Below are 19,492 nucleotides of genomic sequence, written 5' to 3' on the forward strand. Positions count from 1 at the left end.
ATGAAATAAGTGGTAAAGAAAGAAGTGATCAAGTAGTTAGATGCGGAAATCATCTTCCCCATCTATGACAGAAACTGGGTCAGCCCAGTTCAGTGTGTGCCAAAGAAGGGTGGAATGACTGTAGTGCAAAATGAGAACAACTAGTTGATCTTAACAAGAATAGTCACGGGATGGCTAATCTGCATGGATTAAAGAAGATTGAACAAGGCCACCCAAAAAGATCACTTTGTGCTGCCATTCATTGATCAGATGCTAGATAGATTGATGATGAGGTCCCACTTTTGCTTCCTGGATGGGTACTCGGGGTATAACTAGATCTCTATTGCCCCGGAGGATAGAGAGAAAATATCGTTCACCTATCCGTATAGAATCTATGCCTTTTGGAGAATGTCGTTTGGCCTATGCAACGCACCCGCCATATTCCAAAAGTGCATGATGGCCATCTTCACAGATATGGTACAGGAAATAATAGAGGTTTTCATGGATGACTTCTTAGTGGGGGGGGGGGGTACTCATTCGATGATTGCCTTATAAACTTGAAAAGAGTATTGAAGAGGTGTATGGAGACTAATCTGGTACTGAACCGGAAAAAGTGCCATTTCATGGTACAGGAAGGTATAGTCTTGGGATACCTAGTGTCAAATAAGGGCATTGAGGTGGACCGTGCTAAGGTTGATATAATTGAGAAGTTATCTCCACCCACTAACGTCAAGGCCATAAGAAGTTTCCTTGGTCACGTCGGCTTTTACAGGCAGTTTATAAAAGATTTTTCTAAAATTCCTAACCCTTTATGTAAATTGCTTAAAAAAGATCACCCTTTTGTGTTTTTTGATGGCTACATAGTAGCTTTTGAGGAATTGAAAAAGAGGTCGGTGACTGCACCAATCATAGTGGCACCTGACTGGGAGCAACCTTTTGAGCTGATATGTGATGCAAGTGATTATGCTGTGGGAGAAGTTCTTGGGCAGCGAAAAGATAAAGTCATGCATCCAATTTACTATGCAAGTAGAACCTTGAGTGGTGCCCAACTAAATTACACAGTGATCGAGAATGAGATGTTAGCAGTGGTTTTCTCATGTGACAAAGAGTCAAAGTTGCACCTGATTCGATGGGTGCTACTGCTGCAAGAATTTGACTTGGAAATCCATGACCGAAAGGGAATGGAGAACCAAGTGGCTGATCACTTGTCTAGGCTAGAAGGAGCAGAGAAGAAGGTTGAGGTGGAAGAGATTGTGGAGACTTTCCCGGATGAACAATTGTTGGCCACGAGCCTTGAGGTACCGCAATGGTATGTAGACATTGCAAACTACCTGGCGAGCGGTATTGTCCCCTATGACCTTTCCTCTGTTCAAAAGAAAAAGTTCTTTCGTGACTGTTGTGCGTATTATTGGGATGAGCCTTATCTGTTTAGGATTTGTGTTAATAACATGATCCGGAGATGTATCCTCGAGACAGACCAATCTTTTATTTTGCAGGCTTGTCACGCATCCCCATATGGTGGCCATTTCGAGGGAGTAAGGATAGCCGCGAAAGTGTTGGAGTCGGGCTTCTACTGGCCGACATTGTTCAAAGATGCACACCTCTGGGTGAAGGGTTGTGATGAATTCCAACGGACCGGGAATATTTTTCGCCGACATGAGATGCCCATGAACTCGATTTAGGAGGTAGAAGTGTTTGAGGTATGGGGAATCGATTTCATGGGGCCTTTTGTCAGCTCATATGGCAACAAGTACATACTTGTAGCTGTGGACTATGTGTCAAAATGGGTGGAAGTTGTGGCACTCCCTACAAATGATGCAAAGAGAGTCATTGGTTTTTTGAGAAAGAATATATTCACCCGGTTTGGCACTCCAAGGGAAATAATCAGTGATGGAGGCACTCGCTTCTGCAACCGAGCCTTCGCAAAGTTGTTAGAAAATTATGATGTTTGCCACAAGGTTGTCACCTTATATTATCCACAAACAAGTGGGCAAGTGGAGGTGTCGAACAGAGAAATAAAGAGTGTTGACAAAGACCGTGAATGCTACGAGAATGGATTCGGCGAGAAAGTTAGATGATGCACTCTAGGCCTATCGCACAGCTTTTAAAACTCCAATTGGCATGATGCCATATAAAGAGGTGTTTGGGAAAGCGTGTCACTTACCCGTGGAGTTGGAACATAGAGCTTTGTGGGCATTGAGGCAGCTGAATCTCGATATGGAAATAGCGGGTACAAGTAGAGTCACAGAGTTGCACGAGCTTGATAAGTTTAGTTACCATGCTTTTGAGAGCACAAGGCTATATAAGGAGAGAATGAAGATGATGCATGATAAAAATATTCTTGAGCGAAATTTTAAACCTGGAGACATGGTATTGCTATATAACTCAAGATTGAAATTATTTCCGGGCAAGTTGAAGTCTAGATGGTCGGGACCATTCAGAGTAGTGCAGGTGCTATCAAATGAAGATGCAGAAATTGAGTCCGAGGATGGGACGAATAGGTTTAGAGTGAATGGGCAAAGGTTGAAATACTACCTTGAAATGAGTGATGAAAAAGGAGAGAAAGATGTGACACAATTGAACAAACCTCAATATGTGAGTGAAGTATAATCCGAAAAGTCAGTGTCGTACCGCGACGTTAAATCAGGCATTTCGTGGGAGGCAACCCATTGTAATGTTGTAATTCATCATGCCGCGATGTTAAATCAAGCGCTTGTTGGAAGGCAGCCTAATTTTCTTGTTTTCATCTAGTTGTCATTTAGTCACAAAAAAAAGAGGAACGTGGGGAGGCAGCGAAGCGTAGCTAGCTTCGCGAGACCGAGACCAAGAATGTTGAGGAGAAAACTTTTGGGGACAACAAAGTATGCCTCGCTTTGCGAGACCGAGACCAAAAGAGAAAGAAAAAGAGAAGAGGGGACAACAAAGTGTCCATGGCTTCGCGAGACCGGGACCGGGCATAGCTTAACCAGGTAAAGGGGCGCGTCTCCACGTCGTGCATCGCGCGGTCCTGGCGCGACCCCAAGTATTTTTATTTTTTATTTTTTCTATTTTCTCATTAATCTGTAAATAATAAAAATAAATAAATAAATAATAAAGGAGAAAAACCAAAACAAAACGAAATAAAAAACCCCCAACAAAATAAAAAAGGAAGAGAAAAGCAACATAAACCCCTCCCACCTTTTTTGTTCTTCTTTTCCCCAGCGCCCACCCCACCCCTCCCACCTTTCTTTTTCTCCTTTTCCCCAGCGACTCCTCCCCAGGTAAGCCCCCCTCCTCTTAGTTGTTTTTTCGTTTTTTTTTCTTCTCTTTCTCGTTCTGTTCTAGTGATTTTCCTTAGGTTAGCTAGTTTTTGTTTTCTTCTTTTTCTTTCTCTCTCTCTCTCTAGTTGTGTTATTGTTTATGTGGTAGGATGGATAGTGATTTTTTTGTGAATGGTGGAGCATATTTTGCTCTAAAACTTGTTGGTGGTTATGCATAGTGAGGTGAAAAACTACAATTCCCACCACCTCACTCTAATTGGGAGGATACACTATTAACAAATTGAACCAATGAAGCTTAACAAAAGTTGTGCACATAAAGTGTTCGATGAATTGCCCGAATGAAAGTTTTGGTACGGTTTCGTGAATTATGAGTAGCTAACCTACCTCAATTGGAAATATGAACATATCTTAAGTGTGGGTTGGCCGTTGGGTGTCCTATGAACTTAATTGTGCTCTTTCTAAGACAAGTGTCATCCGCGGCCAACTTAGGCATGACTTACGTGTTGCTTTCCTCACGTGTTGTTGCATAATGCTAATTAACATGGGATGAGTATAAAGTGTTTTGTAGTGCGTGTAACTCGTCTTATGCACATATGCTCAAATGCTACGTGTGGGATACAACGCACACCACTATGACGTGATGTGTCTAGAGTGAACTAATGTTGTTTCTTGGCTCTTTCCATGTACTATGACCACCTCCAAGACACCTACAAGTAACCATGGTAAGGGTAATATGCCCTCAGAGAAGCCTTCCAATAAAACTGGGGCACAATCTAAGCGTGCTACTGAGCTTCGAACAAAGACAAGGAATGATAGGGATGCACGAAACATTTCTGAAGCAACACCACAAGAAGTGCAACACCCACGACCGTCTAGGTCTAGAGAAGTTCCACTCCTGATTCATGAAGGAGCTTTGAGGCCACCCAAGGCTAATAATCGCAAGATGGTTGATATGTGAGGGCGAGTCTTACATCCCGCATTTTTCGTACGTTAAAAGTTTCGTCTTCAATAAATTGACGTAGACTCGGGGATGAGATTTTCTTGAGATTATAAGCATGATGCTATTTCAAACACATGATGAGTAAATTCGTGAAGGAGAGAATATCGTACGGATTTTTTTCCTACTCTAGGTATGTTAAGGCTAAACCTTTCTTTCATTTTGTCATGATCTCGTAATTACATGTGTTTGATAACGAGGCATAAAGAGAAGTTCATACTCCCGAATTTATATACATTATCCTAATCTCATAAATTACAGTATTCTCCTTATCGGGACTTCATATTTAATTGAGTATTGTCTTCTTCCAGTCAAGAGAGTAGAGAGCCTATATATACAATATTACAGTATTTTCATTACCATCGAGCTATAATCGATGGGCAGGACCCTATTGGGCAACCTCTGATCAGATGGTAAGTTATATACCGAGCCTACTGTGGCCGAGTGCCTATGAACGAGCCCAGCATGGCCGAGATACAGAGCCTAGTATGGCCGAGTGCCTATGAGCGAGCCTACTACCGCAGAGCAGTTATATATATACCGAGCCATATAAGGCCGGGCAACTATTTTACTTACTATATTGAGAGAGTTGAGTCAGTATCAACAGGTGAGCATATCTTCAGATTATCTTTGACTCCCAGTTGCTTTTAGTTGTTATATTATCAGTTCAGCTTCAGCTTTCAGTATATTGCCTTACATACTCGGTACATTATTTCGTACTGACGTCCCTTTCTGGGGGCGCTGCATTTCATGCGTGCAGGTTAAGACAGACAGACGGGTAGACCTTCTCAGTAGGTGTTGCCCGAGTTTAGCTTTATCGGTAAGCTCCACGCCCTTCGGAGTTGCCGGGTCTAAAAGCTTTGTGTGTATATGTATATAGGCTATGGGTAGGTCGGGGCCCTTTTCCAATCACAGTACATCCTTCAGTAGAGGCTTGTAGACATATCCTGTCAGTTAGTACAGTATGGTGGGCTTGTAGGCCCTGTACATATATTTTGTCTGCTTGTCAGTTGTAGTAGTTATGACGGCCTTGCTAGCCCATCTTTATGTTGACATTTAGTCAGCATTAGTCTCTATTCAGTTCTATATTTTGCTTCGCACATTATCTTGTAATGTGGCCCATGGCCAAAGTATGACATTACATGTTGAGAGTCTCTTAGTCGCAAGTGGTACGCAGGGATAGGTGAGGCGCCGGGTGCCGGTCTCGCCCCCAGGCTCGGGGCATGACAAAAGTGGTATCAGAGCAGTTCTGTCCTAGGGAGTCTACAAGTCGTGTCTAGTAGGGTCTTGTTTATAGATGTGTGGTGCACCACATTATATAAGCAGGGGACTACAGGGCATTTAGGAGTTGGTTACCCTTCTTTCAAATCTAAATCGTGTTGTAGCACTGAGTTATAGGAAATTTGAGTTAAACTTACGTGTTGGCGTTTGCATGCACAGATGACGGTAACTAGGAAGACTACGGCTAGCCAGAGGAGAGAAACAGCAGTAGGTGAGGGGACTAGTAGGGTACCCCTAGTAGATGGGGCCTAGGGAGAGACCCCTACCCAGCCATTATCGGCTCCTTCACCACCTGAGGAGATTCCTAGGGAGACCGCACATCCAGTTCCCCCTCCGCTTCCATCAGATCAGGACTTGAGGAGTGTGGTGCATTTGTTGACACAGCTGGTAGCTACCCAGCAACAGGCTAGGGCATCCACTAGTGCAGGACCTTCTGAGGGGTCTGGGAGTTCAAGGGTCCGAGAGTTTATTGCTTTGAGTCCCCCCAGAGTTCACGGGGACAGATTAGAGGGAGGACCCACAGGATTTCATAAATCAGCTTCACAGGATCTTTCGGGTTATGCATGCCACGGAGAAAGAGGCAGTTGAGCTAGCAGCTTTTTGACTCCGAGATATAGCCATCCTTTGGTACGAGGGATGGGAAAGGTCCAGAGGACGTGATGCACCTCTAGCTAATTGGGAGAATTTTTCAGATGCCTTTTTTGACCAGTACTTACCGCGGGAGATCTGACAGGCCCGAGTTGATCAATTTCTAGCCCTCAAACAGGGCAATATGAGTGTTCGAGAGTATAGTCTTCGTTTTGACTCATTGGCCAGATATACACCATCCATAGTTGCTACTATGCGGGACAGGATCCACAGGTTTATAGCAGGGTTGGCCCCAGAGTTGACCGAGGCATGTGCCACCGCTGCATTGCAGGATAGTATGGATATCTCCCGAATTCAGGCATTTTCCCAAAATATAGAAAGGGGTAGGCGTCAGCAGCAGGGTACGGAGAGGACCGAGTCAGGGCCGCATAAGAGGGTAAGATTTGCCAGGTCTCAAGAGCAGTCTCGGGGTAGTTATAGGCCCTAGTACTTCGAACGGCCACCTAGGCCTCCACCACCTCAGTTACAGAGTTACAGGTATGACCGTTATACTCAGTCAGGACCAGGTGAAAGCTTCCAGGCATCAAGTTTGCAGCGACAGTGAGGTTCGGGGCAGACATGGCCATTTTTGCCGCGGTGTGCCATCTGCGGTAGAGGACACTTGGGCCAATGCCGAGCCAGTTCCGATGATTGTTATACATGTGGACGTCAGGGGCATATGATGCGAGATTGCCCAAATAGAGATTCTGGGGGTATGGCACAACCAGCGAATTCAGCAATAGGATCATCTATATCCGTGCATCCTTCGGGGCACGAGTCTTAGTCTTCGGTGGTAAAGGTCGAGGCAGAGGTAGAGGTTCCAGTTCAGGTGGTAACCAGAATCGTAGCTATGCGTTAACGGGTCGACAGGACCAGGAATCCTCATCAGACGTTGTGACAGGTATGTTGACCATTTGCTCTCACGATGCTTATGCCTTAATAGACCCAGGATCTACTTTATCGTGTATTACCCCATTTGTCGCGGGGAAGTTTGGTATAGTACTTGAAATACTAAGTGATCCTTTTGCGATATCTACACCGGTCGGAGAATCAATTATTGCTAGACGGGTATACTGAGGTTGTACGATGTCAGTTTGTGGTCATCAGACCTCAGCCGACCTAGTTAAGCTAGAGATATTGGATTTTGATGCTATCATGGGCATGGACTGGTTGGCAGCTTGCTATGCCACAGTTGATTGTCGAGCAAAGATAGGTAGATTTCATTTTTTGGGTGAGCCAGTCCTTGAATGGGTAGGTAATACAGCGACACCCATAGGTAGGTTTATTTCCTATCTGAAGGCAAGGAAAATGATCGCAAAGGGGTGCATTTATCATATTGTGCGAGTTAGAGATGTAGATGCTGAGATACCTACACTTCAGTCTATTCCAGTAGTAAAGGAGTACGCGGATGTATTTCTAGATGAACTTCCAGGTATTCCTCCAGAGCGAGAGATTGATTTTGGCATCGACTTGCTTCCGGGAACGCAACCAATATCCATCCCTTTGTATAGAATGGCACCTGCCGAATTGAAGGAGTTGAAGGAGTAGTTAAAAGATTTGCTGGAGAAAGATTTTATCAGGCCCAGTACCTCACCGTGGGGTACACCGGTACTGTTCGTACGAAAGAAAGCTGGCTCGTTAAGGATATGTATCGATTATAGGCAGTTGAACAAGGTAACTATTAAGAATAAGTATCCACTTCCAAGGATAGATGACATGTTTGATCAGTTGCATGGGGATAGATACTTTTCAAAGATAGATTTGAGGTCGGGGTACCACCAGGTCAGAGTTCGGGAGAAAGATATTCCCAAGACAGCTTTTAGGACCCGATATTGCCACTTCAAGTTCCTTATCATGTCCTTCGGATTGACGAATGCACATGCCGTGTTCATGGACTTGATGAATAGCCTATTCCGTCCATTTTTAGATCTGTTCGTGATAGTATTTATTGATGATATTGTAGTTTATTCACGTTCAGAGAATGAGCATGCGGACCACCTACGAGCGGTGCTCCAAACCCTCCATGATAGTAAATTATATGCTAAGTTTTCTAAATGTGAGTTCTGGTTGAAGTCTGTAGCATTCTTGGGGCACATTGTATCCGATGGAGGTATAAAGGTAGACAATCAGAAAATTGAAACTGTGAAATCCTGGCCTAGACCTACCACTCCGACAGAGATTCGTACCTTTCTAGGCTTAGCAGGATACTACCGGAGGTTTGTAGAGGGTTTTTCTTCTCTTTCAGCACCATTAACGAAGTTGACGCAGAAAGCAACTAAGTTTCAGTGGACAGAGGCCTGTGAGTAGAGTTTCCAGGAGCTTAAGAACAGGTTGACCTCAGCGCCAGTTCTAGCACTTCCAGAGGGCCCAGATGGTTATGCCATGTATTGCGATGCCTCAGGTATCGGGTTAGGATGTGTCCTGATGCAACGTGGGAAAGTAATTGTGTATGCTTCAAGGCAGTTAAGGAAGAATGAGCAGAATTATCCGACCCACGACCTCGAGTTAGCTGCGCTTGTCCATGCACTTAAGATATGGTAGCATTATTTTTATGGTGTTCATGTCGATGTATTCACAGATCATAAAAGCCTGCAATATATCTTCAAGCAAAAAGAGTTAAATTTGCGACAAAGGCGATGGCTTGAGTTATTGAAAGATTACGATTTTAACATTCTCTACCATCCAGGGAAAGCTAATGTTGTAGCAGATGCCTTAAGTCACCGATCTATGGGTAGCTTAGCACATGTAGAGGCCGAGAAAAGACAATTAACTAGAGAGATTAATCAATTGGCTTGTTTGGGGGTTCGGTTAGTAGACTCTGGCAATGGTGGAGTTGTACTCCAAAATACTGCAAAATTATCTCTCATAGCTGAAGTAAAGGAGAGGCAGTACGAGGACCCAGGGTTGGTCGAGTTGAGAGAGCGAGTTCCGCAGCAGAAGAAGCCGTTGTTAGAGCTCAAGGGAGATGGGGTTCTCAGATACAGGGGTCGTTTGTGTGTTCCAGATGTAGCAGGACTACGAGACAGGATTATGTCAGAGGCACATTATTCGTGGTACTCCATTCATCCTGGGTCGACGAAGATGTATCATGACATCAAGAATGTGTATTGGTGGAACGATATGAAGAAGAACATTGCTGAGTATGTCGCTCAGTGTCTTAGTTGCTAGCAGGTAAAGATAGAGCACCAGATGCCCGGAGGGCTAATGCAGACTATAGAGATCCAGACATGGAAATGGGAGGCTATAAACGTGGACTTTATCATGGGTTTACCTCGTTCTCATCGTAAGTTCGATTCAATATGGGTGATAGTTGATAGGCTCACGAAATCAGCTCATTTCCTACCGGTCAGATCTACATATACAACAGAATATTATGCAAAGTTATATATTAAAGAGATAGTGCGACTACACGGAGTACCAATATCTATTATATCTGACCGTGGGGCCCAGTTTACAGCACATTTTTGGAGGTCATTTCAGAAAGGTCTAGGGACTCAGGTGAATCTCAGCACAGCTTTTCATCCAAAGACTAATGGACAAGCCGAGCGCACAATTCAAACACTCGAGGATATGTTACGAGCATGTGTATTGGATTTTAAAAGAAGTTGGGATGAACATCTACCTCTTATCGAGTTTGCATATAATAACAGTTACCACTCCAGTATCCAGATGGCTCCGTACGAGGCTTTGTATGGGTGTAAGTGCATATCTCCTATAAGGTGGTTTGATGTTGGAGAATCTGGGTTACATGGGCCGGACCTGGTTCAGCAGGCCATAGAAAAAGTAAAGCTTATCCAGGAGTGACTGTTGACAGCTCAGAGTCGTCAGAAGTCATATTCTGATGTGCGGCGATGAGACTTAGAGTTCAGAGTTAATGACTGGGTATTCTTAAAGGTGTCACCTATGAAGGGCGTGATGAGGTTTGGTAAGAAAGGCAAGCTTAGCCCACGGTATATTGGGCCTTATAAGATCATTCGGAGAGTGGGCCAAGTAGCTTATGAGTTAGATTTGCCCTCGGAATTGGAGTTTGTCCATCCGGTTTTTCATGTATCTATGTTACGGAAGTGCATTGACGATCCTACCCTAATGGTTCCCACGGATGATGTACAGATTACAGAGGACTTGTCATATGAGGAAATTTCGGTTGCCATCCTAGACCGACAAATCCGCAAGCTACGGAATAAGGACGTAACCTCCGTGAAGGTTTTATGGAGAAGCAAGAATGTGGAAGAGATGACGTGGGAAGCGGAGGAAGAAATGAAGTCTAAATACCCCCACCTATTTCAAACTGGAGATATGGCTCGAGGTGGGATAGCTCAGCACAGCCCTATTCAGGCCAGTAGGTCCTCAGGTGAGCTCTTATTTTTGACTTTTCGAATTTACAATAGACAGTTGTGTGAGGCCAAGTGTGGCATGTATAGTATGTTTTCTGGCTGCGTGCAGGGTGGTTTTAGTCTAGTATACGGAAGAGACTCTGGCAAAATTTTCCAAAGTATCTAAAAGTAGACATTCGAGGACGAATGTTTCTAAGGGGGGAAGGATGTTACATCCCGTATTTTTCGTACGTCAAAAGTTTTGTCTTCAGTAAATTGACGTAGACACGGGGATGAGATTTTCTTGAGATTATAAACATTATGCTAATTCAAACACATGATGAGTAAATTCGTGAAGGAGAGAAGGTAAGCAAATAGAAGAAAATGAGTTTCGTTGAAGGTTGTCGATTTGGGATAAAATACAGGCCGAGCGATAATACCCGATATTTGTGGATTAGTACCATACAAAGTACTATATGACCATGATAGTATAATGTATAAAGTATATTAAAAATAAGTAGAATTTTAAGTAATTTGAGATAATTCTTAATTATGCGGGTAATTGGTTAATTACCGGGTAACGGAATATTACTTAATTACTTAATTGGTTATGGGATAAGATTAAAATTTCCCCCACCCCCACGTGGCAGCAAGCCACTTCCTAAAGATATGACTCTTAGTCATTGTGATTAGGTGGCACGATAATGTGTTAGTTACCAAAACACTTCATTTCTAAGATTTTCAATACCAAAAATACTACAAGCAAAATAATGTGTTAGTTACCCAAACACTTCCATTCTAAGATTTTCAATACAAACCATGCTACAATCAGACGTGAGGTTTTGGAGATTAGCAAGGTGATTTTACAAACTATTACAAATTCGTAGAAATTCCTACAAAACACTACAATGTGATTTCTTCAACCGAAGAGATTTCTTAGCACAATAACAATGTGAGATTTTGTGATTCTAAGGGAGTACGGTGCAACCTTTTCCAAGAATATCATACGGATATTTCCCTACTCCGGGTATGTTAAGGCTAAACCTTTCTTTCATTTTGGCATAATACTCGTAATTACATATGTTTGATAACAAGGCATAAAGAGAAATTCATACTCCCGAATTTATATACATTATCCTAATCTCATAAATTACAGTATTCTCCTTATCGGGACTTCATATTTAATTGAGTATTGTATTCTTCCAGTCAAGAGAGAAGAGAGCCTATATATACAATATTACAGTATTTTCATCGCTATCGAGCTAAAATCGATGGGCAGGCCCCTATTGGGCAACCTCTGATCAGATGGTAAGTTATATACCGAGCCTACTGTGGCCGAGCACCTATGAGTGAGCCCAGCATGGCCGAGATACAGAGCCTAGTATGGCTGAGCGCCTATGAGCGAGCCTACTACCGCAGAGTAGTTATATATATACCGAGCCCTATAAGGCCGGACATCTATTTTACTTACTATATTGAGAGAGTTGAGTCAGTATAAGCAGGTGAGCATATCTTCAGATTATCTTTGACTCCCAGTTGCTTTCAGTTATTACATTATCAGTTCAGCTTCAGCTTTCAGTATATTGCCTTACATATTAAGTCATTATTTCGTACTGACGTCCCTTTCTAGTGGCGCTGCATTTCATGCGTGCAGGTTCAGACAGACAGACGGGTAGACCTTCTCAGTAGGTGTTGCCCGAGTTTAGCTTTATTGGTAATCTCCACGCCCTTCGGAGTTATCGGGTCTAGAAGCTTTGTGTATATATGTATATAGGCTATGGGTAGGTCGGGGCCCTTTTCCGATCACAGTACATCCATCAGTAGAGGCTTGTAGAAATATCCTATCAGTTAGTGCAGTATGTTGGGCTTGTAGGCCCTGTACGTATATTTTGTCTACTTGTCAGTTGTAGTAGTTATGACGGCCTTGCCGGCCCAGCTTTATGTCGACATTTAGTGAGCATTAGTCTCTATTCAGTTCTATATTTTGCTTCGCACATTATCTTGTAATGTGGCCCATGGCCAAAGTATGACATTACATGTTCAGAATCTCTTAGTCGCAAGTGGTACGCAGGGATAGGTAAGGCACCGTGTGCCGGTCTCGCCCCCAGGCTCGGGGCGTGACAGCGAGGCAAAGCTGTAGTCGATATGGAACCTGAGCCTGGGGAAGACTAGTCCGATGAAGAGGAGTATATAGAGGTTGCCTTACCTGAGGGTAATGGTAAAACTAGTGAACCAGTGGATGACTCAGGGTGGAATAAGAACTTTGTTAGCAAGAAGGCATGGCTACATTGGAAGACACTTAAAGGAAAACAAGTCAACCCAGCTTTGTTCGAGAGGCCGTTGAATTTTGAAGTCGTCAGGAAAGATTTCTTGCCGATCATGTAGAAGATTGAAAGGTACGGTTTGACACATTTTGCTCAGGGACCCAAGGGTGAGGCGAATGTGACACTTATGCAGGAATTATATGCTAATTGGGATCCAGAAAAAGGGTGATGATATCGTCTGGGTCCGCGGTCGTAAGGTTGACATCTCTCCCAATGCAATAAATAAGCATTACTGTATTTCATTCCAATATCATGATGAGTATTTGCGGCAATTTAAGAATCCAGACCAGCACCGCATGTTGCAGCTAATGTGTGACCCAATGACTGAGCCATCGTAGACCAAAACTAGAGGTCTGGGAAAGGGATACATGACTAGGGAGACTAGGACTTGGTTGAACTGGGTGAGTAACAGGTTGATGCCGGCAACGCATAAATTGATTGTATATTGGGAGCGTGTGTTCTTGGTATACGCATTGATGGTGAATATCCCCGTGAATATTGGGGAGGTGATGCAGAGTCAGATGCGCCAAACACGAGGTAACCAACAACTCAGCCTTTACTTTGTGCATACCTTGACTGCACTCTTGGCCAAATATAAGTTAGCTAGACCTGGAGATGATATTAGAGTTGGCACTAAAGGAGCACTGCATGATATCTGTGATGTGTCGGACCCAAGTGAGGAGCGTGTCCAGAGGATCAGTAAAGATATGCAGTTGACATCGATAGAGAGTGAGATACACCAGTTGAGACTAGAGTTAGAGGCTCAAGATCGCGCACTAACTGATGCAGCGGAGTACATGGAGCAGAGTGTCACTCTCCAAAACCGAGGAGCGCGACCGGCGCTCAACCGAGTGAACTCGACCGAGCAAGCCTGTTAGATTTCCTTCTACCCAAACTCATTCACGAATGATGATAATACATATTTTCATTAATTAGACAAAAAGGTGTTTATGTCCACAATACCAATTCATTACCAATAGTTCCATCGTTTTTAATCGTCTTAACTAGAACAAGTAATACAACCACAATATAACGTGGTTTGTCTTTCCCAGCACCAATACACAACCCACACTATGTCTACGGAGCCTCTATAGATAAAGAAGAGTACAATGATAATGCCGGCAACAAGGCCCCGTCTATACCTCAAACCGAATACACAAAGTACAAAAGATACATGACCCCGGAATGAAGTGGGGCTCACCGAGTTAGCTGGGAAGAAGGTGTACTACTATCACTGATCAATATCTCCTGCTGTGGAACTACCTGCATCCATTTAAAGATGCAGCGCCCCCAGCAAAAGGGACGTTAGTACCGTCGAATAGCACTAGTATGTATAACTAAACAGTCTCTCAATAGAATGACACAGTGTTCAAATTAATTCTCATATCTCACATTGGGAGATTTTTAGTATTGATATACCAGTATTCACAAAACCAGTACCACCGTACTCTTAGCACGGAGTCCGATCACGACCCGATCGGCTAGGCCATCTCATTAGAGACATCAACCACAATTTCTCTCAATATCAATACAACCGTCTTTAACACAGAGTCCGATCACGACCCGATCGTCTAGGCTATCCATTAGGGACATCGACCACAATCACAATTTCAAATTATAAATTTTCAGCACAATCACCACCATGTGTGCGGCATGGTATCCGATCACGACCCGACCGGCTAGGCTGTCTTATTTGAGACATCAACCTTTTTATATCAATCATCGCATTTCGTATTACTTTCACATCTTTTCATCTCATTGGCACTAATGGCCATAATTATAAGATCATTCTTGGCACGCTGGCCATATTCAGTATTTCATGCTCACCTTATCAATTTCAATTATCATCAACAACAAATACAATTCAAGTCAAGGTGTGTAGTATACATGTGAGCAATTTAAAGTCTAAAGCACATAGAGATATTTCACAAAATTTGGCATAATAGCCTTCATTTGAACTTGACTTAAAGTCGAAACATTATTAATGCACAACCCATATTTTAACACATCCTCAATTGGTAACATAACATGGATAAAGCATTTGGGATGCTTGTTGAACATATATCTTTCAACTCAATCTTACTCGGAATAGCCAGTTTCATAATGAATCACTCGGGACTTACATAATTTACATGAATATCGTGGGATTCAATTCTAAGAGAAGAGTTTAGCCAACATACCTCACTTGAGCTTCCTTAAACTCTAAAACATTCCGGAATTCTTAGCAACTTCAATCTATTGTAGAAATATAACAAATTGAATCAAAATTTGGAAGATGATCATGGTTCTAGCTCACTTGAGCATTTTATCAAACACTAGGTGTGCATAAGGTTTCAATATCCTTTTTATGAAGGATTCCATCATCCCACAACCCAAGCTTTACCATTTTTAGCTCAACAATCTTCCTACACCCTTTGATAACACATGCATGTAAAATAAATAACTCTTATGCCCAAAAATTACCTTGCTAGTTACCCATTTTCAGAAGATTTTTAAATTAGGGTTTAGGGTGTAGAATCTTACCTCTAGGATGAAGACCTAGTGAGCTTCCCTTCTAAATCTTCCAAAACTTGAGCAAGAATTGAAGAAAATTATTGAAGAACACCTTCTCACTCTAGGGCACTCTCTCTCCCTCTAAAATATCATATTATGGCTCAAAAATGGCCTAAAGAGTGTATTTAACGAAATAGGGTCGGGTTTTAAAAACCTAAAAATGGAGCTCCAGAATAGTTCTGCGGTCGCATATGCGACCGCATAATGGATATACGCACTGCATATCGGTCTCATAATTGCTGATAAAATGATCAAAAAAGATGTTTGTGTATGCGGTCACGATGCGGTCCGTATAACTGTTATGCGATCGCATAATGCACCGCATAACAGTTATGCGGTCGCATAGTCGACCGCATAATTGCTTCCAACTGACCCAATTAACTGTCTCACTCTGTGGCCATTATGCGATCCGTAGAGTGATTCTGCGGTCGCATAATGGACCGCAGAAATGCACTATTCCGCCAAAAATTTTCTTTTACTTTCCTGTGCATTGTTCAACCCAAAAATTCTAAGCCGCGCTACAATCCTCAAACACATAAGCCTAGTCCGGTACCATGAAATATTATTTTTTTTGCAAATTTTACCGGGCTTTACACTTAAGTTCTTCAAAATTTTTTGGGGTGTTACATTCTCCCCCGCTTAGGATAATTCGTCCTCGAATGAGGGTTCAAAATCTGTTATTAACATCTTATGAAACTCAGTTTGTTTCATAGCTCATTCGAGCAGCCCCAAATTTGACTAACTCCCAAAATTTCCAAAACATTTGCCAGAGTTTCCTTTGTAACTAGGCCTATCCACCTGTCAGAGAGCCCCAGAAACACATCCTAACAACATATACATATGCCAACGACGTAACATAATTCAAAACAACACCAATTGTGGCCTCACAAGCAATTATATTACCAGTACGGAACACCCTTAACATCAAATGTACAAATCATACGTAATTTATAGAAAGCAACTCTTAGAATTTTTCATAGATCACAACTTTATAAATACATGGTCATTCAAACAAATAAGGATACTTTTTCTTCATTCCTTTCTCGGCCTCCCAAGTAGCCTCTTCAACATGTTGGTTTCGCCACAACACTTTCACTGAGGCAATTTCTTTATTTCTCAATTTTTTGAACTTGCCAATCAATAATAGAAATCAGAATCTCTTCATAAGTCAATCTCTCATTTACCTCAATAGTCTCGACCGGAATAATGAGTGTCGGATCTCCAACCACTTTCTTCAACATAGACACATGAAACACCGGGTGTACTAATGACATCTCAGGTGGTAGCTCAAGCTTGTACGCCACCTTACCGATCTTCTGAATGATTTTGTACGGTCCGACATACCTCGGACTCAATTTCCCTTTCTTACCAAATCGCATTACACCCTTTATGGGGGAAACTTTCAAGAATACCTAGTCATCTTCTTTGAACTCCAAATCCCTACGACGATCATCCGAATAGGATTTCTGACGACTCTGAGCAGTCTTCAATCGCTCCTTAATGATTTTAACTTTTTCCATAGCCTGATGCACGAGGTCTGGCCCTATCAACTCTGCTTCTCCAATTTCGAACCACCCAATGGGAGATCTATATCTCCTACCATATAAAGCCTCGAATGGTGCCATCTGAATACTAGCACGATAGCTATTATTGTATGCAAATTCTATAAGTGGTAAATGATCATCCCAGCTACTTTTGAAGTCTAGCACACAAGCACGCAACATATCCTCAAGCGTTTGAATAGTCCGCTCTGCCTGCCCGTCAGTCTGGGGGTGAAAGGCTGTACTAAGATTCACCTGAGTACTCAAACCTTGCTGAAATTTCTTCTAAAAATTAGCAGTGAATTGTGCTCCCCGATCAGAAATGATGGAAACTGGGGTGCCATGCAACCTGACTATTTCTTTTATATACAACTGAGCATATTGCTCCGCTGTGTCGGTAGACTTAACCGGCAAAAAGTGTGCTGACTTCGTGAGTCGATCCACAATCACCCAAATTGAGTCAAACTTGCGCGGAGTACGCGGTAATCCTACCACAAAGTCCATATTAATCATTTCCCATTTCCACATTGGAATTTCTATGTTCTGTGCCAACCCACCGGGCCTTTGGTGTTCGGCCTTCACTTGCTGACAATTTGGACATCTTGCCACAAAATCCGCCACATTCCTCTTCATATCATTCCACCAATAGACTTCCTTAAGATCATGATACATTTTCGTAGAACCTGGGTGCACGGAATACCTAGAAGTGTGAGCTTCAGTCATAATTCTTTCCCAGAGACCATCCACATTTGGAACACAGAGTCGCCCTTGGTACCTTAGTGTACCATCATCCATGCCAAGAGAAAAGGCCATGGTCTTATATTTATGAATCCCCTCTTTCAACTGCACCAATAATGGATCGTTGTATTGCTTCTCTTTGACTTCCACAACAAGCGATGATTCAACCCTATTTTGCACAATTACCCCTCCTTCACTAGAGTCCGTAAGACGAACTCCCAAACTAGACAATCGGTGAACTTCTTTGGCCAATGGCCTTTGATATGCCTCCAAGTGTGCTAAGCTACCCATAGATTTTCGGCTAAGAGCATCCGCCACAACATTAGCCTTCCCTGGATGGTACAAAATATCAATGTCATAATCCTTGAGTAATTCAAGCCATCTTCTCTGCCTCAGATTCAATTCCTTCTGTTTGAAAATATATTGAAGGCTCTTATGGTCCGTGAATATATCAACATGGACCCCATATAAATAATGACGCCAAAATTTCAATGCAAATACCACTGCTTCAAGTTCTAAATCATGTGTTGGATAGTTCTTTTCATGATTCTTGAGTTGCCTAGAAGCATAAGCTATCACATTCCCATGTTGCATTAATACACACCCAAGCCCGATTCTTGAAGCATCACAATATACCACAAATCCATCTATACCCTCTGGTAGAGTCAACACCGGTGCCGTAGTCAATCTTGCTTTCAATTCCTGGAAACTCTTTTCACAAGCATCTGACCATTGGAACTTAATTGCCTTCTACGTCAATTTTGTCAATGGAGAGGCAAGAGTAGAAAAACCCTCCACAAACTTTCTGTAATATCCAGCCAAGCCTAAGAAATTGTGAATTTCTGTTGGAGTTGTAGGCCTCGGCCAATTCTTCACAGCTGAAATTTTCTGAGGATAAACCTTAATTCCTTCACTAGGAACTACATGACCCAAGAATATGACTGATTCAAGCCAAAATTCACACTTTGAAAACTTTGCATATAACTGGTGCTGATGCAGGGTTTGCAGAACTACCCTGAGATGATCGGCATGGTCTTTTCGACTTCGTGAATATACAAGAATATCGTCAATAAACACTATCGTAAAAGAGTCAAGGAATGGCTTAAAAACTCGATTTATAAGATCCATGAAGGCTGCTGGGGCGTTTGTTAGCCCAAACGACATTACTAGAAACTCAAAATGCCCATACCGGGTTCTAAAAGCTGTTTTCGGAATATCCCGCTCCCTGATCTTCAATTGGTGACACCCGGATCTTAAATCAATTTTGGAGACGTACCTGACACCTTGCAATTGATCAAACAAGTCATTTATCCTTGGTAGTGGGTACTTATTCTTGATTGTGACCTTATTAAGTTACCGATAGTCAATACACATACGTAGTGACCCATCTTTCTTTCTTACAAAGAGAACAGGTGCGCCCCATGGCGACACACTAGGTCGGATGAAACCCTTTTCTAACAAATCATTCAATTGTTCCTTTAGCTCCTTCAATTCTGCCGGTGCCATTCTGTAGGGTGGAATAGATATAGGATGTGTGTCTGGCATCACATCAATCCCAAAATCAATCTCCCTATCTGGTGGGATCCTAGGGAGTTCATCCGAAAAGACTCCCAAAAATTCATTCACAACAGGCACGGACTCAAGTGTAGGTGCCTCAGCATCGTTGTTCGTAACTCGGACCAAATGGTAAATACACCCTTTGTTGATCATTTTCGTGGCCTTAAGGTAAGAAATAAACCTACCCTTTGGCACTACATCATCACCCTTCCACTCAATAACTGGCTCATTTGGAAATTCGAACCTAACAATCCTGGTTCAGCAATCAAGCTTGGCAAAACAAGAATAAAGCCAATCCATCCCCATTATCACATCAAAATCG

General features: G+C 42.6%; 1 protein-coding gene across 1 annotated transcript; it reads left to right on the top strand.

Moving 5' to 3' along the window:
- The first annotated feature begins 2,103 nt into the window (after positions 1–2,103).
- LOC104111369 (uncharacterized) lies at positions 2,104–2,589 on the top strand. Its single transcript, XM_009621050.1, has one exon. The coding sequence runs from the start codon at positions 2,104–2,106 to the stop codon at positions 2,587–2,589; it is 486 nt and encodes a 161-aa protein (XP_009619345.1).
- The last annotated feature ends 16,903 nt before the right edge of the window (positions 2,590–19,492 follow it).

Source organism: Nicotiana tomentosiformis, chromosome 8 (genome assembly GCF_000390325.3).
Source record: "Nicotiana tomentosiformis chromosome 8, ASM39032v3, whole genome shotgun sequence".
In the NCBI taxonomy this organism is placed as follows: domain Eukaryota; kingdom Viridiplantae; phylum Streptophyta; class Magnoliopsida; order Solanales; family Solanaceae; genus Nicotiana; species Nicotiana tomentosiformis.